The sequence below is a fragment of the Xyrauchen texanus genome, chromosome 32 (genome assembly GCF_025860055.1).
Source record: "Xyrauchen texanus isolate HMW12.3.18 chromosome 32, RBS_HiC_50CHRs, whole genome shotgun sequence".
NCBI lineage: Eukaryota > Metazoa > Chordata > Actinopteri > Cypriniformes > Catostomidae > Xyrauchen > Xyrauchen texanus.
In genome coordinates, this window is record NC_068307.1 from 27802042 (window position 1) to 27825304 (window position 23263).

Sequence of the window (23263 nt, forward strand, 5' to 3'; positions counted from 1 at the left end):
TAACAGGCCCCTAAAAAAAGGTTAAAAAACGCTGCAGTATGATGGATCACTCAAGCAGTCCTTTCGTTCAACATATGGATGAACTGTCATGACTGCTATGTTGCTCGGAACTGCACACAAGAATTTCACCTACTGTTGCACTTGTGTACATGGTAGTGTGACAATAAAGTGATTTGATTTGATTTGATTTGGGGAGGTTATTGCAACTTTTCTCAGCCCCAAACAGTCCTCCATCGCCGTGGTCTTCTGGCTCTGGTCTTTATCTGTCAAGTTTATGTCCAATAGGGTCTAAAGCATTTTAGTAGTGCTGTTATTGTTACAGCTGGATACAGTTGAGAGATTTCATTGAACTGTGCCAATTTAAACAAGAGTGCTGAAGCTGTGAATATGTTCAGCCTTATCACCCCTTCCTCTACATATTAGTGTCAACACAACCTCCCTCTACAAGAGCTTACTGAACTACCGCTCCCTCTCATGAATATAATCACAGGCCTGCATTCTCAACTAAACTACACCCTAGAGTCTAAACAAATGGTCAGAAATGAGCTTTTGAGGAATGTGTGTATTTAATAAAGCACCCCAACTGAATGTTTTGCCTTTATGTGACATCCCACTGTGTAATTGATAGGGAAAGGTCTTAAAAGAGCTATCATCAGTTTGAACCTAAGGCGATGTGATTTAGTACACATCCTAACATTAACTTGTTAGCAACCAAGCAAATCATTTGAGAAGCAATGCAGTGTGGGCAACACTATAATTCTTCTAAGAATCTGCTTGTCTTTATATTTCAGGCTTTCTTTCTGGTGTATGCACTTGGATGCTTGTCAGTTTATTACAGTGGGGTAAGTTTTCCCATTCTGCTGTTGTCATTTGATCAAATCATAATTTTGTTATTTTGTGTTGGTAAAGTTTGTGTCTACTTTAGGAGCCTCTGTCGGTTATTCAGTTGTGGGCGATGTTCCGCTCAGCGCAGCCCAACTTCACCACCACCTACACAGCCTATCATTATTTCCGCAGTAAAGGCTGGGTGCCCAAGTCTGGAATTAAGTATGGAACAGATTTAAGTAAGAATAAAATATTTCTTGCAAAATCCACCATCTCAAATGAACTTATAACATTTTCAAAGATAAGTGATTTTCTACAATAAATGTTGTAAGCACATTTCATAAATTCCACATTTGATAAATAAAAATACAATATACAATTATTACTTGATGCTACAAACTATTATATTGATTGTTTGACAATTATTTCAAACTAGGACTTGATCAGTTTAAATGAAATTAATTACATTATATGCTGTTTAATCAAGTTAATCACAATTAATTGCACATATCAATATTTGCAGAGAAAGGTCCCCAAATAAAAATAATTCCATGTACAGTGATTAATTATCATTAAAATAATTATAAAAAGAATATATATAAAATACATTATTGTGGCAGACAAGTACAGCATTGATAAGACAGCTTGGCTGGGCTCGAGCCTCTGTCTCAGAGTCCAAAGTTCAACACTCTATCAGGTGACCTACCATGGAAGTTAATCGCATTGGAATACATGTGTAAATGTATTTCGGTTTGTTGCATTATATATATATAAATGTATATAACATAGCAGTGTGTAAAAAATTGTGTGAAAAATATGGGTTTAATTAAGACATAATCAGCCGTTGTAGTCAGAGCCGGATTATCCATAAAGGCACTTGGGCCAGTGCCCAGGGGCACCAACCATTCACAACCACTAGGGGGCACCACATGACACAAGCTTTAAAAATATTTTTCGTAAATTGTTATATTATTAACTTGAAATTCTTGAAAGACCATACAGAACTTGTTTATGAACACTAATTTAACAATAATAATAATAATAATAATAAATTATAAATAAATGAAGATTACATGAACACTATCACTCCCCCCCTCCCCAATCTGTCACAGTTGAGTTGGTCCACAACAATTACGCGCAAATGTGTCATTTTTTTAACGGCTACTACAGAAAATGAATCAAAATCCAAAATGGACAGACGGCAATTGAGTGGTTTCGCAAAAAGAAGATTAAAGAAAGAGAAGGATGCTAGGCGTTTAGCTACAATAAAAAATGTTCCAGGGATCGACAAATTTTTTGTTAAATCACTAGTTTTTTGGGAGAACACGGAATTGCAGACACCAGCAGCACTAAGTCTGACACCGCTGGCGCTGCTAGCGGGGAGATGCAGCAGCTGCTAATGTTAGTCAGGGCGTCGGCGATGACCGCCAGGCGAATGAGGATATTCACCTTGTCCTTGGGGAGACAGGAGCGAGGAAGACTTCGGGTGAGGAAGAGGACATTAATGAAGATAAATATTAGGGGTGGGACGGTACATGTAAGTTATTCAGTATTGAACCGAAACGATGCGGGCGTCACGTCTCGGTGCACGAATTTACACGGAGAATACACGGTATAAAAATAAATAAAACTAAATAGCGATACATATCGCTCTATTTCGCATAATGAACAGTATGATCAAGATTGCAATGCTGGAGTGTGTGTTTGTGTGTGCGCGCTCGCGTGATCGAACTTTTTTTTGGGGGGGGGCGGGGGGGGGGCCTTTTGAGGTATAGTGCCCAGGGGCACCACACTGTCTTGATACGGCCCTGGTTGTAGTCGTAATTTGTGTAAAAGTACTGTTATAGTGTTAATTTCACCAGGAAACTGCAGTGAAATGTAGAATGTTGCACATAAAATTCAGTTTGCAAAAATGTTGTTACAGTAACATTCATTGTATGAGACTAGGTTGTAAGAAAGTATTGTTTACTTATTTTCTTGATTATTTAATCTAAAATTCTTTCATATTTTGTCTGAAGATTCAGTAGATTTACTTTTCAGATCACATCGGAGTCACACTTTTATTTTAGTATATATATATTTAGTTAAAAATAGTAAGATTTAATAATTTTTGCATGTTTATATATGCTCTAACAAATTAGTTAAAATAGAAGGTTAGCTCTTGTGACTGTGACTACACTAGTAAGCAATCACCTAGCAACCACACAGAACACCCTGCAAATGCGTAGCAATGCTCTAGCAACAACCCACAAGTGTGTATTTGCACAGAAAATCTTCACTCTCTATATATTATATTATAGTATAGAATCATCCAGCTATTCTCTAGAATTGAGCCCTGCAATTTATGGCTTGTTCCTCTAAAACATTTAGGCAGAACCCTGAATTAACTCATTCCAGTTGATGAGAGAGATAGTTGAATTATTCAGGTGTATTAAGCATTGCTTTCCTCTCCCTCCTGACCCATTTCACCGAGTGTCTCATTGGCACAGCAGGGAAACTGACTCTTGGCTGTGAACTTCGGGAGTGATTGACTCTTGAGTGTCTTTAGCATTGACACATGATGCTTTCCTCCTGGGCAAAATTGAGTTGCATCTTGCTCATTGCATTTTCAGTTCTCAAATTCTTGTTTGTTCTAATTCTGATCCTCTGATTCTCTTCTTTCTAGTGTTGTATCGAAAAGGACCACCGTTTTATCATGCAAGGTTTGTTCTTTAGTTGTATGCTAGCTAGTTAAGCACTGGTTGTAATGGTCCAGTTGCAATGGATGCTGAAAATCAATACAGTGTTCCAGCTGTGGTAAAACACAATGTTGTAACAGTCACTTTAGGCAGCACCAGAGTAAAACATTATGTTTGTTGAATTGTTATTTCAAGGACTATATCTTCTTGCAGAAAGATTACACTTAATAAATATGTTTAATGTAATATATTTTAATAAAAAAAAATTGACCTTAATATTATTAAGTTATAACCATTTTATAAAAGGAATAAGATACAACAGGCAGTTCTATATTGTGAATATGGTCATGGCTAAATGCTGTCATTAGGCACAACATGAAGCTTAAATATGAGAGAATTTTTTCCCCACCCAAAACATAAAATAATTGTCAAGACAGATCATTAAAGTTACTGCTTTACTATGTTACTAGTCTTCAACATACTGTTTTACCAGATTTCAAGAAATTATACTTGATTGTACTGCATTCTACATTGTACATTCTTGCAGTTATTCAGTGGTGGTGGACAGAGTAGATGACTCTTGCGAAGCTGCTGCGCTGCGGCCCTTCAGCTGGAGGTCTCTCGCCACTCTGAGTAGAATTACTGGTAATGTCTCAAAGGTACAACTCTGTTTTATATACATAACTGACATAAACTGTACTTACTCTGAAATTAAAGGAATAGTTTTGTTGACATTTTCAACTAAGTTGTCATATTTGGGTAAACTAAGACATTTAATAAGAAAGGACTTTTCTAAAATGCTTCATAAAATAAATGTGACTTTTAAGCACTCTCAATAACTATCCTTAACAACTGTGTATCTACATTAGTTGGTGAATTATATTTAAATGTGTAACTTTTACATTCTGGGTGTCGTATTAAAGGTGCACTAATTTGTTCCTGATTTTAAAAAGTAGGGATGTCCCAATACCATTATTTTGAGAACGAGTTAAAGTATTAGTTCACCCAAAAAGGATAATTCTCTCATGATTTACTCACCTTTAAGCCATCCCAGATGTGTATGTCTTTCCTTCTTCAACAGAACCAAAATGAAGATTTTGATTCAGACATTCATTGATCGACTGGAGTCATGTGCATTACTTTTATGCTGCCTAAATATGGCTTTTGGACTGTCAAACAGCAAGCAGCGTCATGGCACCCATTCGCTTTCATTGTATGGACAAACAGAGCTGAAATGTGTTAACAAAAATCTTAATTTAGGTTCAGCTGAAGAAGGAAAGTCATACACATCTGGGATGGCTTAAAGGTGAGTGAATCATGAGAAAATAATATATAATAAATAATTTTGGGGTGAACTAATCCTTTAAGAATACCGATACATCCTTTTAAGACAATAACGATACCTGTTTTTTCTGAATTCCATATTAAAAGTTTATTTATATTTTATAATATAATATATTATAAATGAATTAAAACATTAAATGAAAATAGAACAATTATTTTCACCATAATATTGTAACATTTTTAAATGTATTGCTTTTATACAAAACCTCACAACACAGTCCAAAATAAAACATTGGGGTTAGTTTTGTCAACAAAAGTACTGCATAACGAAGTATCACAGATCTGCGATATTGCTCAAATATAATACAATTACTATTGTTTTTTATTTTTTTATTATTATTAGTAGTAGTAATAGTTGTGGTAGTATTATAAAGGATGTTATATAACTAGAGTAGTGATGTATTACTGTTGTAAATGTTTTCCATTTTAATTGGGCTTGAGTGAAGCCCTTTCTTGTTCTGTGTGTTTTTGTTGGTAGCTTCTCACCTCTGGAAAAGCAGATCACTTCGTGACCCATTAAAATGATTAAACCGCAAAAGGCTGCTATTTAATAATAAAAAAAATTTAGTCTGTATGTGCCGCACACTACAAAGTGAATTAGCACTTTGTTTGCTGTCATCTATTACAAACAGTGTGCATTACGCTCATGATGGTGTTTTCCATGTATGAGCTGAGGCACTCTAATAGATATGAGCATGAGCTGTCGGCAAAACACAGGATCCACACATTCACTTTGAAGTGTGCAGCACATGCAAACTATTTATGTATCTCATTAAATTGCAGCCTTTGTTTAATATTTAAACCAGGATATAACATGAGTATAGTTTGTGCGCTGAATGTTTACAGAATGACATTCGTACGTCAGATGGTATTGCTTTTTATCTGAACATTTTATGGGCATCTTAAGGTCAAGATGAGACAAACAAAAAAGTTACTAATTGCACCTTTAAAGCTGCTGTAAACAATTTATGTGGCACTAGCCTAGCGCATCACCAAATGCAATTGCAAATATATTGAAACGTTTTAAAACTGCCTTAAAACTGCCTTAAAAGTTTTCTGATTGACTGCGCTGACCACATCTAATTCTTTTAGATGTTTAAAGAGTCTAGGGCTGTCACAGAGACCAATGTGATTTCTCGGGACACCTTAGTTAGTGATATCTGTCATGTTATAGGGTTAAATGTTAAAATACTTTGTCAAATCCCATCTGAAAATGCAGAGACAACTATAATCGCAGTAAAGGGTTCCCACGGTCAAGGAAAACCTGAAAATATTAGGGAATTTTTAAATTGTGATTTCAAATCAAAATCAAATCACTTTATTGTCACACTACCATGTACACAAGTGCAACAGTAGGTGAAATTCTTGTGTGCCGGTCCGAACAACATAGCAGTCATGACAGTGACAAGACATATACCAATTACAGTAAACAACATACTTACACAACACAATTTACATATCAGATGTACACATACTTACACAACACAATAATTATATACAATGTACAGTAAACAATACACACAATATAGAATACACAATATACAATACAATAAGTAAAGAGTATACATTTGAGATATATATATATGTATATATATATAAGTAGTTGTATTGAGGAGAATATGCTGACAGTCCAGTGTGAGATTATAGATTAATTAAAGTGCAGTGCAAATTATTGATCGTGAGAGATCAATTGTTCAACAGTCTGACTGCTTTGGGGAAGAAGCTGTCATGTAGTTGGCTGGTGCGGGTCCTTATGCTGCGATACCGCCTGCCTGATGGTAGCAGTGAGAACAGACCATGACTCGGGTGGCTGGAGTCTCTGATGATCCTCCGAGCTTTTTTCACACACCGCCTGGTATATATGTCCTGGAGGGAGGGACGCTCACCTCCGATGATGTTTCTGGCAGTTCGCACCACCCTTTGCAGGGCTTTTCAGTTGTGGGCGGTGCTATTGCCATACCAGGCGGTGATGCAGCCAGTCAGGATGCTCTCTACAGTACTGGTGTAGAACAGTGTGAGGATGTGGTGGTTCATTCCAAACTTCCTCAGCCATCTCAGGAAGAAGAGGCGCTGGTGAGCCTTCTTCACAACGGCCTCAGTGTGGACGGACCATGTGAGTTCCTCAGTAATGTGGACACCGAGGAACTTGAAACTGCTGACGCTCTCTACCGGTGCTCCATTGATGGTGATGGGGCTGTGTTCTCCGTCTTTCTTCCTGAAGTCCACTACAAGCTCCTTGGTTTTACTGACGTTGAGGGAGAGGTTGTGCTCCTGACACCAGCATGTCAGAGTGTGCACCTCCTCTCTGTAGGCTCTTTCATCATTGTCAGTGATCAGACCTACCACCGTCGTATCTTCAGCTAACTTAATGATGGCATTGGAGCTACACTCACCTAAAGGATTATTAGGAACACCATACTAATACTGTGTTTGACCCCCCTTTGCCTTCAGAACTGCCTTAATTCTACGTGGCATTGATTCAGCAAGGTGCTGAAAGCATTCTTTAGAAATGTTGGCCCATATTGATAGGATAGCATCTTGCAGTTGATGGAGATTTGTGGGATGCACATCAAGGGCACGAAGCTCCCGTTCCACCACATCCCAATGATGCTCTATTGGGTGGAGATCTGGTGACTGTGGGGGCCATTTTAGTACAGTGAACTCATTGTCATGTTCAAGAAACCAATTTGAAATGATTCGAGCTTTGTGACATGGTGCATTATCCGATGGAAGTAGCCATCAGAGGATGGGTACATGGTGGCCATAAAGGGATGGACATGGTCAGAAACAATGCTCAGGTAGGCTGTGGCATTTAAACGATGCCCAATTGGCACTAAGGGGCCTAAAGTGTGCCAAGAAAACATCCCCCACACCATTACACCACCACCACCAGCCTGCACAGTGGTAACAAGGCATGATGGATCCATGTTCTCATTCTGTTTACGCCAAATTCTGACTCTACCATCTGAATGTCTCAACAGAAATCGAGACTCATCAGACCAGGCAAAATTTTTCCAGTCTTCAACTGTCCAATTTTGGTGAGCTCTTGCAAATTGTAGCCTCTTTTTCCTATTTGTAGTGGAGATGAGTGGTACCCGGTGGGGTCTTCTGCTGTTGTAGCCCATCCGCCTCAAGGTTGTGCGTGTTGTGGCTTCACAAATGCTTTGCTGCATACCTCGGTTGTAACGAGTGGTTATTTAAGGCAAAGTTGCTCTTCTATCAGCTTGAATCAGTCGGCCCATTCTCCTCTGACCTCTAGCATCAACAAGGCATTTTTGCCCACAGGACTGCCGCATACTGGATGTTTTTCCCTTTTCACTCCATTCTTTGTAAACCCTAGAAATGGTTGTGCATGAAAATCCCAGTAACTGAGCAGATTGTGAAATACTCAGACCGGCCCGTCTGGCACCAACAACCATGCCACGCTCAAAATTGCTTAAATCACCTTTCTTTCCCATTCTGACGTTCAGTTTGGAGTTCAGGAGATTGTCTTGACCAGGACCACACCCCTAAATGCATTGAAGCAACTGCCATGTGATTGGTTGATTAGATAATTGCATTAATGAGAAATTGAACAGGTGTTCCTAATAATCCTTTAGGTGAGTGTATGTGTTGCCACACAGTCATGTGTGTATAGTGAATACAGGAGTGGGCTGAGAACACAGCCCTGCGGGGCTCCAGTGTTGAGGGTCAGTGATGAGGAGATGTTGCTGCCCATTCTAACCACCTGACGTCTGCGTGACAGGAAATCCAGGATCCAGCTGCACAGCGAGCTGTTTACGCCCAGAGCCCGGAGTTTCTCATCTAGCTTGGAGGGCACTATGGTGTTGAATGCTGAGCTGTAGTCTACAAACAGCATTCTCACATATGTGTTCCTTTTTTCCAGGTGGCATCATCAGTGGAGCGGTTGTTGCGGTAGGCAAACTGCAATGGGTCCAAAGAGGTGGGCAGAACAGAGCAGATGTAATCTCTGATTAACCTCTCGAAGCATTTGCTGATGATGGGGGTCAGAGCAACAGGACGCCAGTCATTTAAGCAAGTGATTGTGGCTTGCTTCGGTACAGGCACAATGGTTGATGTTTTGAAGCATGTGGGGACTACAGACAGGGAGAGGGACAGATTGAAAATGTCCGTAAAAACACCTGCCAGTTGATTCGCGCACGCTCTGATGACGCGGCCCGGAATGCCGTCTGGACCCGCAGCTTTACGGATGTTCACCCGTCGGAAGGATAATACATCCACAACAGGGACGAAGAGTGAACCGACCTCTGTAGCGTCAGCCGCGTGTGCTCTCTCCGCGAGGGCAGTGTTATTGTCCTCGAAACGAGCATAAAATGTATTAAGTTCGTCCGGGAGAGATGCAGCGGTGTTCACGGCGGAGTCTTTATTCCGTTTGTAGTCCGTGATGGTGTTAATTCCCTGCCACATACTTCTAGAGTCAGTGGTGTTGAACTGACCTTCAAGTTTGTGCCTGTACTGGCGTTTGGCTTCACTGATAGTGTTACGGAGGGCATAACTGGCTTGTTTATGCTCCTCCGTGTTAGAAGAATTAAAAGCGGAGGTCAGCGCATTGAGTGCCGCGCGAACCTCGCCGTTAACCCATGGTTTCTGGTTGGGGTATATCCGTATTGTTTTGGTCGGAACAACATCCTCTACGCACTTCCTGATGAAACACGTTACGCTGTCAGCGTAAACCTCGATGTCGTCATCAGAGGCGGACTGGAACATCTCCCTGTAAGCGGGCAAAAGAAGAACAGAGGAGTGGTCCGATTTGCCAAATGGGGGCGGGGGAGGGATTTGTAGCCATCCCGGAAAGGAGAGTAACAATGATCTAAAACCCGATCCCCTCGTGTGTTGGAGTTTATGTGTTGGTGGTATTTTGGTGCTATTGTTTTAAAATTTGCTTTGTTGAAGTCCCCGGCAACAATGAACGCAGCCTCAGGGTGCGCGATTTCCTGCTCACTTATACTCCCATACATTTCCCTGAGTGCCGGGTCTGTGTCGGCTTGTGGGGGGATGTACACAGCTGTGATGATGACCGCTGTGAATTCCCTCGGTAGCCAGAATGGTCGACACAGAAGCATGAGATATTCCAGATCAGGAGAGCAGAAAGACTTTCCTCTGATCACACCATGATTTGTTGATCATAAAACATACACCACCACCTCTGCTTTTACCAGAGAGGTCTTTCGCTCTGTCCGCTCGGTGCACGGAAAAGCCCGTGATTTCGATGGCCAAGTCTGGAATCTCCGTAGACATCCTGGTTTCTGTAAGGCAGATAACACAGCAATCTCTCGTCTCTCCTTGGAAAGAGATCTGCGCTCGCAGAGCTTGTTGTCCAGAGACTGAACATTTGCCAGTAGTATACTGGGTAGCGGGGGTCGATTTGCACAACGTCTTACTCTGATGAGAACGCCGGCTTGTTTTCCCCTTTTCCTTCTGCGTTTCCGCGGCCGAGCAGCCCAGACAAAGGGCTCCGCCGGCGTGTTTGTAAACAGCGGGTCGGCGTTGAGGAATTTAAAGTCCGGTTTCCGATGTGTAATTGTAGAGCCAATGTCCAAAAGCGTTTGTCTGTCGTAAACAATAAGGCAGACAACATCCAAGACAAAAAAAACAAAGAACTGTAAACAAAACAAACAATAAACCGCAGTGTTGTATCGGAGCTCGCAACGCAACAGCCATACTCGGCGCCATCTTGAGTCCATCTACCAGGCCTGGAAGAATAATGGACATTGATGAAATCTTAAGTCCACACACAAAAAAATCATGGCAGTTTCTGTAGTGAATTGGAATTTTTGTAGTTCTGTTCCACTCTAAAATATTTCATTGACTAGAAATTGCTCTTTGTACTCTTTTGCAGTCATTAGGTCAGTTCCAAATCCTAGTGAGCTGCCTCACTGTCTCCTTCCTACGTAGGCAGCAGTGTTCATTTTTACACTGTTTTTCTGTTATTGTCAAAGATTTAGTCTTTTGTCTTTTAAATTTTGTCAATATTTCGTCATATTATATTAATAAATTTTTGTTAGTTTTACTCTGACTAAAATGGAATATAATTTTAATCAATGAAAATAACATTTTATTAATTTAAACATTTATTAAACGTATAAAAGAGACATGGGTGCAAAGAGACAAAATACTGACTGTCCTTGTTGTGAACCTGAGCTCCTGAAATAACAGCATATAATGTATATACTAAAGTATTAGCAAATTTTTTTAAGATATGTATTATGAATTTTTCATGCTTTGGAGACTAAAATTTCCAATGTTTTAGCTGGTTTAGGATATTGCATAGCATTTAGCATTTTCCGCTTCATTGTCTATTCAGATATAAGTTGTAATTTTATGTGTATGTTGTGGATATAGTGATTAATCTCATGTAAAATAAGAGGCATTTGAGTGAGGTAATTATCCTGTTTGTATTGCGGTTCAATTTGCCAGTTTTAGCTACTTTTTCTGTTCACGCAAATAAATCGGGCCCAATTGACTAGATTATTGAATTCACATATTTATAGATATTTCTTCTCCTAAAAACATATGTTTTTCTTGATGTTTCTTCTGTTTGTGCCCTGGATCATGCAGTATAATTTTATCATCATATTAACTGTATGTTTTAATTATCATTATGATGCGTTTTATTCATCTAGTATTCGTTATCTATAATGAAATATAAAAAACCTTTGTCAATGATCAATTATGTCTGTAACTTTGTTGACAATATTAACACTGATTGGCAGCTGCCTACTGTGGCAGCATCCTCACTTAAATGAAGCCTCATAAGTAGGGAAAGGATGTCGTATCGAGAATATCAATCCTCAAATAATATAGATTCAAAGTTTTTTGGTGACATTATTATTTTGTTACGATGAAAATGAATGCATATCATAAACTTTAAAGGGGGAGTTCACACACAAATTTAAATTCTCTCATCTTTATCTCACCCTCAGGCCATCCCAGATGTGTATGAGTTTATTTCTTCTGCTCAACACAAACAAAGATATTTTGAAGAATATCTCTGTTCTGTAAGTCCATTCAGTGCAAGTGAATGGTGACCAGAATTCTTAAGGTCCTAAAAGTACATAAAGGCAGCATATAATTAATCCATACAACTCCAATAGTTAAATCAATATCTTCAGAAGATAGGTGGGTGAGAAACAGATTAATATTGAAGTCCTTTTTTACTATAAATATCCACCTTTGACCAGCCCCAACCAGTAGGTGGCGATATGCACAAAAAATGAGAATCAGCAAAAAACCAAAGAAGAAAAATTATGTGAAAGTGGACATTTATAGTAAAAACTGACTTAAATATTTACATATTTTTTAACCCACATCTATCATATCACTTTTGATGATAAGGATTTAACCACTGGAGTCATGTGGATTACTTCATGCGGACCTTCAGAGTTCTGTCCACCATTCACTTGCATTGTATGGACCTACTGACCTGAGATATTCTTCTAAAAATCGTTTAGATTGAGTTCTGCAGAAGAAAAAAGTCATATACATATGGGATCGCATGAGGGTGAGTAAATGATTAAAGTATTTTAATTTTTGAGTGAATTATCCCTTTAATGTGAAAAAAAAGTATATATTAGGTAAATGGTAGCATAGGATAGGAATTGTTAGTTCTTCCGCTCATCTTAACGAGAGAACTGCTGAAAGACACAAGGCGTCAAAGACAGCGCTGTTTCAAACAGGGAGAAGTGCATGGCATGGGTAATGACAGAAAAACAAACAGCAGTTGAAGTTAATTCACACTAAACAAGGACAAATCTAAATTATACCATTATGAAAATGAATCATGGTTGTACTATATTTATATTGTTTTTGGCGGAAACCATGGTTTTGATACAATTAACAATGGTTTTCCATATAGTAACCATGGTTTACTGTAGTAATTTTGTAGTGACAATGACTGTAGTAACCAAGGTTAATTTTATGGTTACTATGGTTTTACTACAAATACCATGGTTAAACTATGGTTACTGTCACCTGTCTTAATAATTCAAAATGTTAGGCCTATAAATGGAACAAATATGGTTTTAAAAAATAGTATTGAAGTATACTGTATAAAGTATTTTATAAATATAAAAAAACATTTTTTACCCATTTTATCCCAAGAATTACCAAAACATTAATTAATAATAGAGGTATTGTTATCAATGGTATTGGCCTTGAAAGTACGTCAAATATCAGAAAATAAGCGGTTTTGCCCATCCCTACTCATAAGAAACCGATTTAGAACTTTAAATAGGCGGCAATTCGTGCATCATTCAAAAAGCACTCTTCACTCGCGATACACAAGATACTCAACGGATTTCATTACAGGTGACGCGAGAGGAACGACACAATAGAACACACACATTTTGGATAGAATAGTCAGTTCTCTAACTTTTTTATTGAATTAATTATATTTATAATAAAAAATCTTCCTTAGGCCATCATCTTGGAGTTCTTCTCAGTGCATTCTGGGATTGCCTACGTGGAATTTCATAAACTGCTATCTTAGAGTTCTTAGGAGCCAGCATACATAAAGGTACTTTAACCCTTACTGTGACTCTGGCGCTATTAAAACATTGCGTTGTTTGTGTGAGCATCCCAACCACCCCAACATATAACACTGTCTTAACCAATTGACCCTTTTCACAGACTGTGAAGATGTTTTTCCGCCTTCTTTAGTAGTGTAAAACTAGTAAACTTTTTTCTACTTGTCATTTTTTATTATTTGTTGTAAATGTAACACATTATATTGTATTTTATTACACAGCTCTCTGAAATACTCTATTCTGAATGGTCAATGGCACCATCTATCTGCCTGATATGTCTGAGAAACAACCGCACATCCGGGAATAAAGACATAGCAGACCGGCCGTCCGGGTATTACGAGTCCGCTTTCCCAGTGTTGGGGGTAATGCGCTAAAAGTAATGTGTGTTACGTAATCCGATTACTTTTTCGAGTAACGAGTAAAAGTAACTCAATATGTTTTTTATATTAGACCATAATATCAGAGTTACTTTTTAAATAAAGTAATGCGTTGCTTTTGTACACCTCTACTGTCCCTGTATTGTGAGAAATCAGGAGTAAAAGTGTGCAAAAGTCAAGTGTTTTTTTATTGTCGTTCAACCATATACAGTTAGTACAGTACTTAGCGAAATGAGACAACGTTCCTCCGGGACCATGGTGCTACATAAATCAACATAGGACAAACACAGAACCACATGAGACTACACAAACTAAATAACATTTCCACATAAAGTGCACGTGCAAAAAGTTCGGAACAGTACAGTAAATTACTAAAAGGAACAGGACAATAGGCACAGTAAGATACAGTGCAGCACCGACCAGTACACATTTGTAATCGAGTAGTGCAAAAAGACGACACTTTCTAAAATGCTAAATGTAAACATAACATACTATGAAATAGTGTTCTATGGACATAGCAGTTATTGAGGTAGTAGCCAGGTATAAAGTGATAATGAATTAAAGTGCAACTCTCGACATGTGCAAAGGTTGAATGGTGTGTGTCAGTCCAGTCCCTGAGTATTGAGAAGTCTGATGGCTTGGGAGACGAAGCAATTACACAGTCTGGCCGTGAGGGTGAAGAGTTTGTGTGAGGGGTGTGTGGGTTCATCCACAATGCTGGTTGCTTTGCGGATGCAGCGTTTTATGTAAATGTCTTTGATGGAGGGAAGAGAGACCCCTATGATTTTCTCAGCTGTTCTCACTATCCTCTGCAGGGCTTTGCGGTCCGAAACGGTGCAAGTCCCAAACCAGGCAGTGATGCAGCTGCTCAGGATGCTCGCAATAGTCCCTCTATAGAATGTAGTGAGGATGGGTGGTGGGAGATGTGCTTTTCTCAGCCTTCGAAGAAAGTAGAGACGCTGCTGGGCTTTCTTGGTAATAGAGCTGGTGTTGAGGGACCAGGTGAGGTTCTCCGCCAGGTGAACACCAAGGAATTTGGTGCTCTTGACGATCTCCACAGAGGAGCCATCGATGTTCTGTGGAGAGTGTTCACTATGTGCTCTCCTGAAGTCAACAACCATCTATTTTGTTTTGTCCACATTCAGAGACAGGTTGTTGGCTCTACACCAGTCCGTTAGCCACTGCACCTCCTCTCTGTATGCTGACTCGTCGTTCTTGCTGATGAGACCCACCATGGTCGTGTCATCGGCGAACTTGACGATGTGGTTTGAGCTATGCATTGCTGCACAGTCGTGAGTCAGCAGTGGACTGAGCACACAGCCCTGGGGGGGGCCAGTGATCAGTGTGGTGGTGGTGGAGATGCTGTTCCCGATACGGACTCACTTAGGTCTCCCAGTCAGGAAGTCCAGGATCCAGTTGCAGAGGGAGGTTTCCAGGCCCCACAGGTTCAGCTTTCCAATCAGGTGCTGAGGAATGATTGTGTTGAGCTGAAGTCTATGAACAGCATTCAAATGTATGAGTCCTTTTTATCTAGGTGGTTGAGGGCCAGATGGAGAGTGGTGGCGATGGCGTCGTCTGTTAAACGGTTGGGACGATACGCAAACTGCAGTGGGTCTAGTAAGGGGGGCAGCTGGGTCTTAATGTGCCTCATGACGAGCCTCTCGAAGCACTTCATGATGATGGGTGTGAGTGCGACGGGACGGTAGTCATTGAGGCAGGACCCTGAAGACTTCTTTGGCATGGGGACGATTTGTGGTGGCCTTGAAGCATGTTGGAACGACTGCGCTACTCAGAGAGATGTTGAAGATGTCGGTAAGAACATCTGCCAGTTGGTCTGCACATCCTCTAAGCACTCTGCCAGGAATGTTGACTGATCCAGCAGCCTTCCATAGGTTGACTCTACAAAGATTTTTTCTTTGGTTGCATTAAAAACTATTCCATTCAAGATGTATCAAAATGCGCCTTTTAAGTTGTGGCATCTGAATGCACCGTGGATCAGCTCAAAACAAGTTTGCACTGACATGACTTAAGGGAAAATATTCATTTATTCATCAGACTTATTCCTTGAACAACAATGTATTTGCAAAATAAACACCAACAGAACTAGGACACAAACTGGAGGTGGAATTAGGCTGTTTAGCAATTTATTTCTTCTCACATAATTGGTTCATTTCAATGTAAAACTGTATTTTATTTACATATATTAATTTATATGGCTAGTAACTGTGTAATAAGCTGGATAATGTACTGTAAAGTCAGCCGGTTGTTATTGCAAAATAAACCCCTTCAGTGTGATACAAGACCTGATCACCCTGTCGGGTTTATTTTGCGATAACATCCAGCTGACTGTACATTACGTTTTTAAAAAACTTATTTCAGGGTAATATGTAAAGGATATTACCCTGAAATACGTTTTTTTTTTAAAACGAGTGACCACAGCTGCAATGACAAATAATTTGGCATGTTTCTCTCTTCTGACTGCTGTAATCCACGCTCAAATTTTTTCTTCTTTTGGAAAGCTGTGAAAGCATAATAGTGGATTTGTTTGTATTTATTTTTTATTTTGCTGTCTGGAGCAAACGGGTTGGGAAAAATTATATTTGCTGTGGTCTCCCATTTAGCACAATACAAGTTTAACCTGCTATCGTTTACTTCCGCATTCCAAACACAGATATGTAAAAAAGGGTCTATGGCATTCAGAGGTGTATAGTAGAAGTTCAAATAATTTATTTTCAGTTTTTACATTTTCCTACTTTAAGTATAAATATTTCTTTGGACTTTTATGTTCACTTCACTACATTTTGAAGATAAAATTGATACCGAATTGAATTAATTTCTCGACCCCTGCGACTGAACATAGCAAAAAAATAGCAGCTGTTTGTGTAAAAATGCATCCAGATCGGCGATAGTGATGTGTGATTCGTTAAAAGAATCAAAAGAGTCTAACATTTTAAATTTGATTCCTTTGAACTGAACAAAAAGATTCAAACAGTGGTCTGAATGATTCGTTTTGTGAATCACGAATCTGAATCACAATGCACAAATAAAAGTAATCAGTTAAAGTGCCCAGATTCTCACACCAATATATGTAGCAAATTTGGTGATAAACATACACTGTAGGGGTTAAAGTGTTGTGTACATTACCATTGTTTCTAGTATGTGTGAGCTAGGAATTAAATTAAACGGTCTTATTTCTACATAACTATGTAAGGACATTTATGATGGAATCAGTCGCATTTGACAACCGTTATAATTTATCCATCCATCCATCTTCAACCGCTTATCCGAAGTTGGGTCGCGGGGGCAGCTGCTCCAGCAGGGGGCCCCAAACTTCCCTATCCCAAGCCACATTAACCAGCTCTGACTGGGGGACCCCGAGGCGTTCCCAGGCCAGTGTGGAGATGTAATCTCTCCACCTAATCCTGGGTCTTCCCCGAGGCCTCCTCCCAGCTGGACGTGCCTGAAACACCTCCCTAGGGAGGCGGCCAGGGGGCATCCTTACCAGATGCCCAAACCACCTCAACTGACTCCTTTCGACGCAAAGGAGCAGCGGCTCTACTCCGAGCTCCTCACGGATGACTGAGCTCCTCACCCTATCTCTAAAGGAGAAGCACGCCACCCTTCTGAGGAAGCCCATTTCGGCCGCTTGTACTCGCGACCTAGTTCTTTCGGTCATGACCCAGCCTTCATGACCATAGGTGAGGGTAGGAACAAAAATTGACCGGTAGATCGAGAGCTTTGCCTTTCGGCTCAGCTCTCTTTTCGTGACAACGGTGCGATAGAGCGAGTGCAATACCGCCCCCGCTGCCCCGATTCTCCGGCCAACCTCCCGCTCCATTGTTATATACAAGACCCCGAGGTACTTGAATTCTTTCACTTGGGGCAATACCTTATTCCCTACCTGGAGTACGCACTCCATCGGTTTCCTGCTGAGAACCATGGCCTCAGATTTAGAGGTGCTAAACCTCATCCCAGCTGCTTCACACTCGACTGCCAAGCGATCCAGTGAGAGCTCAAGGTCACGGACCGATGATGACATGAAGACAACATCATCTGCAAAAAGCCGCAATGAGATCCCCAGCCCACCGAACCGCACACCTTCCCCACCCCGACTACGCCTCGATATCCTGCCCATGAATATCACAAACACGATAGGTGACAAAGCGCAGCCTTGGCGGAGACCAACCCCTACATGGAATGAACTCGACTTCGTGCCGAGGACCCGGAAACAGCTCTCGCTTTGGACGTACAGGGATTGGATCGCCCTAAGAAGGGACCCCCCCACCTCGTACTCCCACAGCACCTCCCACAGTCTCTCCCAGGGGACCCGGTTATACGCCTTCTCCAGATCCACAAAACACATGTAGACCGGATGGGTATACTCCCAGGCCCCCTTCAGGATCCTTGCGAGAGTAAAGATCTGGTCCGTCGTTCCACGGCCAGGACGAAAACCGCATTGTTCCTCTTCAATCCGAGGTTCGACAATCGGCCAAACCCTCCTCTCCAGCATCTTGGAGTAAACTTTACCAGGGAGGCTGAGAAGTGTGATACCCCTGTAGTTGGCACACACTCTCTGATCCCCCTTTTTGAAGAGGGGAACCACCACCCCATTCTGCCACTCCTTAGGCACTGTCACAGATTTCCACGCAATGTTGAAGAGGCGTGTCATCCATGACACCCCCTCCACATCCAAAGCTTTCAGCATTTCTGTTCGGATCTCATCAATCCCCGGGGCTTTGCCACTGCGGAGTTGTTTGACTACCTCAGTAACCTCCCCCAGGGAAATAGAATCTGATCCCCCATCAGCCTCCGGCTCTGCCTCTAGCATAGAGGGTGTGTTGGGATTTAGGAGTTCTTCAAAGTGTTCCTTCCACCGCCCAATAACCTCCTCGGTTGAGGTCAACAGCATCCCATCTTTTCTGTATAGAGCTTGGATGGTTCCCCGTTTCCCCCTCCTAAGGTGGCGGACGGTTTTCCAGAAGCACTTTGGTGCGGACCGAAAGTCCTTCTCCATGGCTTCTCCTAACTTTTCCCACACCCACTGCTTTGCCTCCTTCATGGCCGAGGCCGCAGCCCTTCGGGCCTGTCGGTACCTTGCAACTGCCTCCGGAGACCTCCGGGACAACAAATCCCGGAAAGGCCTCTTTCTTCAGTCGGACGGCTTCCCTGACCACCAGTGTCCACCAGGTGTTCGAAGGTTACCGCCCCTTGCGGCACCTAAAACCTTGAGGCCGCAGCTCTCCACCGCGGCTACGGCAATGGAAGCTTTGAAAATTGCCCACGTGTGCGTTGAAGTCACCCAGCATCACTATGGAGTCCCCTACTGGGGCCCTATTCAGGACTCCATTCAGGGTCTCCAAGAAGGCCCGATTTAATACTCTGAACTGCTGTTCGGTGCATATGCACAGACAACAGTCAGAGTTCCCCCCCCCCCACAACCCGTAGGTGTAGGGAGGCGACCCTCTCGTCCACCGGGGTAAACTCCAACGTAGTGGCGCTCAGCCGGGGGCTTGTGAGTAGCTTGCATCAGCTCACAATTTCTACTGTAGGGAATTAGCTTTAATAAGAGAATTATGATTAATTCTCTTATTGGAGTAATATTATTCTCATGGCTTATTGACAATAATATTACACATATAGGTATAGCTTTGAAGCTAAATCTTTTAGAAACAGGGATGAGATTATTTATCAAAATATACCACAGTCAAAAATATCTTTAAAAGGGAAACATGAATAATTAATCATAACTCGTTATAATTAATTATGAACATTTGGATCGGTTAATAGAATCAACTTGATGTAGCTGAATTAATATTACAATCAATTTATATGTTCGTCCAGCAAACACTCATTATTGATCGTCTATCAATTCTCAGAAAGGATATTTTTCGTGGCCACACAAAAATTACTCTTTCTTAGCATGGCGCTGAGATCGAATTGTTAAATTTACATTGATTTACAAGCAGACCAGAATCAACTCGCAAGAATGTATACAAAAGTTTATTTAAATAAAATACGAACACATAACTAATCTAAACAAAAACGTACACACGAAAACACTCATACATGGGAAAGGGAAAATAAAATGAAACTGGACAGAATAGGGGAAATGCAGTTATGAAAGGAGTTATTTTTGACCATCTGAGAGAACCATTGAGCTCTTAATTTAAAAGCACCTTTTGTTACAAAGGGATTTACCTCTTATACTAAACATAGGTTCAGTTAGCTACTGGTACGATATTGCAATTGCCTTGGCTGAGCCCGGATTCAGTCGCAGTAGAACGTATTGGTGGTTCCTCGAGACAATGGTGTTCAAATGGCACATGGGTTGTTGAGGCCTACCGGCCTCATGGTCGGACCCACACGAACCGCAGCAGAGAGTCAGGGGAAAGAACCGAGGGGGGGTTAGAGGTGGAAAAAGGTGTCTTTTAACTTCTGCTGGAGGTCCCTCCTCTTGAGTCTGGCTTGACCAATGAGAAAGGTGCCATTTTCAAGTGGGAAATTTTCCTTTGTTTGGAAACTGAGTCATTTGCATGATTGGGGTTAGTTTAAGCCCCTTTATGCTCTGATTAATAAAGCATGCATGAAATGCATGCTGTCAGAATTATATATATACCATTGTGCAGGATTTCACACAAGGATTAATTTGGTAGGAAACATGAAACTAAATTTTATTATCATAAGTCATGCATAAAACAGTATACATACATTTTACAAGACTGTAATGATCCTAGACACAATGTCTTTGGGATACACATGTGAAATTATAGACAGTTTGTCTATAATTTAATGAAGAAAAGTCTGGGCTTTGAGTCCATTTCTTATGGGGGAAAGATTGCTCTGACATGTAGCTAACTCCTCCCGCTTGGGTCCAGTCACTGGGGTCCAGTCTTTGCTGGTCCAGTGGCAGCAAAGTCATTGTAAAGGCTTGATAATGATCAGTGGGGGAACAGACATAACAGAGTTGGCTTGAGCCTACTTGGACCTTTGCTTGTTACAGTCTTGAGACATCTTTTGGCTTATTCATTAAATAATGAATAATTGTGTGTCTGATTGGTCCAGATGCTACAATGACTTTCATTTTGTTTCTCCAGAACACAAACAAAAAAAGATTTTCAGAAAAATATCGCTGTTATATAAGTCAATTCAATGTGAATGGTGGCCAGAATTTTGAAGCTCAAAATAGCAAATAAATGCAGCATAAGTGTAATCCATAAGATTATCTTCTGAACAGATCCAATTGGTTTTAACTCCTTTTTCGACTATAAATCTTGACATTAGCTGTCTCCTTGGCGATCAGGCTTTCAAGCATCGATTACACCTTCTATAGCGCCATCTAAGGCTAAGAATCAAGCTTGAAATCATGATCATGCCTAGAGATTGCAAAGGCAAGTTATTCAGTGAAAATTAGTTACAATTTGGTTTGTTCTCACCCAAAACCAACCAAATTGCTTCAGAGGACATGGATTTAATCACTGTAGTATTGATAACTTTTTGCTCCCTTAATGTGCTTTTCATAGATTTAAATGTCTGGCCACCATTCACTTGCTTTGAATTGACCTATAGAGCTGAAATATTCTTCTAAAAATCTTTTTATGTGTTCTGCAGATAAAAAGAAAGTCAAAAACATTGGGCATGAGGGTGAGTAAATGATAAGCACCACCAATCAAATAAGTCGCCATGGGTTTAATGAACTGTTCCGTAATTTATGCATTTACATGTACTTTTGATACTTGAGTAAATGTAATATCAGTTACTTTAATACTTCTACTGATTATACTCTACAAATGGATACTTTATACAACACTGATGGTGTTATCCGTTTACCTGTTTAACAGACCAACGGTAGACAAGGGTACTGTCCGGCATGGGCACAGCTACCCATTTATTATACAATATGAGAACTTTGGCGCCCCCCTGAAGGTTTTGTCGTCTGACCAGCGGAGGGACTCCCTTGAAGGTTTTGCTGTCTGAGCACCCCCTATTGGGGTTGATTCGATGCCCCCCTTTGCGTGGTGCCCATATGCATTGCATACCCCATTTTTACACCATTAGTGTTCAGGAAAACTGTTTGAAAACAATATTTTTGCAATTGTGTTTAGTGTTGCTAGTGGCACAGAATGCGTTTAAGTCTATATACTTTCTTAAATACAGGAATAATCAAATGTTCTTTCTAATTGACTGATGGATGTGTTACTGTACAGGAATTAATGCTTTGCTACATCATCACCCCATCAGATATGACAGAAGACATGCTGTCCTCCCCAGAATGTGTAAAGAGATTAACAGTACAGGTGTGAGTACAGACAGTGTTTTAAGTTTCCTGTTGCTTTCTGGATCTCTGACATTGTTTTTGTTGTTGCAGGAAGTAATCGTGAGCAGATGGGTCTCCTCCAAAGAACGAACTGAACAGGAGGAAATTTAGACATTCACTCCATTTCCAAGCCAGCATTCCTTTTCCATTCCTGACATTTTTATTTTGAAGTGAATAAAGCTCAGTAAAATAATAATATCTGTTTATTTTCTTTAATAATATTCATTGATTTTGTTAAACAATGTCCTTGTATGTTTTGAGTTATATGGCAAAAGTAGTAGTCAAAAGGTGATAATTACATTTTACTTGATTTTAAATATACATGAGCTCATCACTGAAGAAAATAGGATAACTTGTGAAGTAAATTAAAGCAGAAAAGATTAAGTACTATCTACACTAAATAATACGTTTGAACTTTTGTAATTGTACTTAAATTCATGCTCTAGCTTGTAAATATTATTCATGATTGTTTATCTTTACAATGCATCATCATGCATCAATCTTAAAGTAGAAAATCTTTATTCGCAAATCTGAGTAAATTTCACAGGTATATAAAATAAGTACATTTGACTTTTCAAAGTTGGTGTTCCCAGCATGCATCGGGCTTAAATAATTAATGAGCTTGTATGGTTTCACTGTTTGGGAGTTTGTTTACGCCATTTTTATTGTTGATTTTGCTGTTATTTTTGGTAACTTCTTGTTTTGTGAAGTGAACAAACGTGAAGTTCATTTTCTACTCAAAATTATGATAAAAAAAATATTACCTTTTGATTTTTACTATCAAGTGTTGAAGTCTGCGTGGGCGTCAAGTCAATTTTATTTGTATAGCGCCTTTCACAACACACATCGTTTCAAAGCAGCTTTACAGAAGATCAGCATTAACAGACGATAAAACTGTAATGTCTATAAAGTCGATGAATCATCATTGTGTAATTTAGATAAAATACGATTCTTAATTGTGTTTAAAAATAATTAAATAATTGTATTAATAACCCCAGTGAGAAAGCTGTAGGCGACTGTGGCAAGGAACACAAAACTCCATAAGATGTAGATTAATAGAGAAAAATAACCTTGGGAGAAACCAGACTCACTGTGGGGGCCAGTTCCCCTCTGACTAACATCATGAATATAATGCCAATATTACTTATGTATAGTTAAAATCATGGTTTAAAATTATTA

The 23263-nt window shown here is 40.2% G+C and overlaps 1 protein-coding gene across 4 annotated transcripts in view; it reads left to right on the forward strand.

The window, feature by feature from the left end:
* The window catches only part of LOC127626368 (tRNA-splicing endonuclease subunit Sen2-like), a 31810-nt gene extending 9402 nt beyond the window's left edge, over positions 1–22408 (forward strand). Inside the window, exons 6-11 of one of the 4 annotated variants that reach the window (XR_007968442.1) lie at positions 792–842; positions 926–1064; positions 3491–3527; positions 4051–4162; positions 22009–22064; positions 22136–22213. Coding sequence is in view for 3 of the 4 variants with exons in the window: in XM_052102107.1 (XP_051958067.1) it covers positions 792–842; positions 926–1064; positions 3491–3527; positions 4051–4162; positions 21975–22064; positions 22136–22195 (489 nt within the window). In the remaining variant the exon portion in view is untranslated. Of the gene's footprint in view, positions 1–791; positions 843–925; positions 1065–3490; positions 3528–4050; positions 4163–13284; positions 13384–21974; positions 22065–22135 lie in introns of those variants that run through there. The other 3 variants (XM_052102107.1, XM_052102108.1, XM_052102109.1) reach the window with 3 other exon arrangements.
* Positions 22409–23263: the final 855 nt, after the last annotated feature.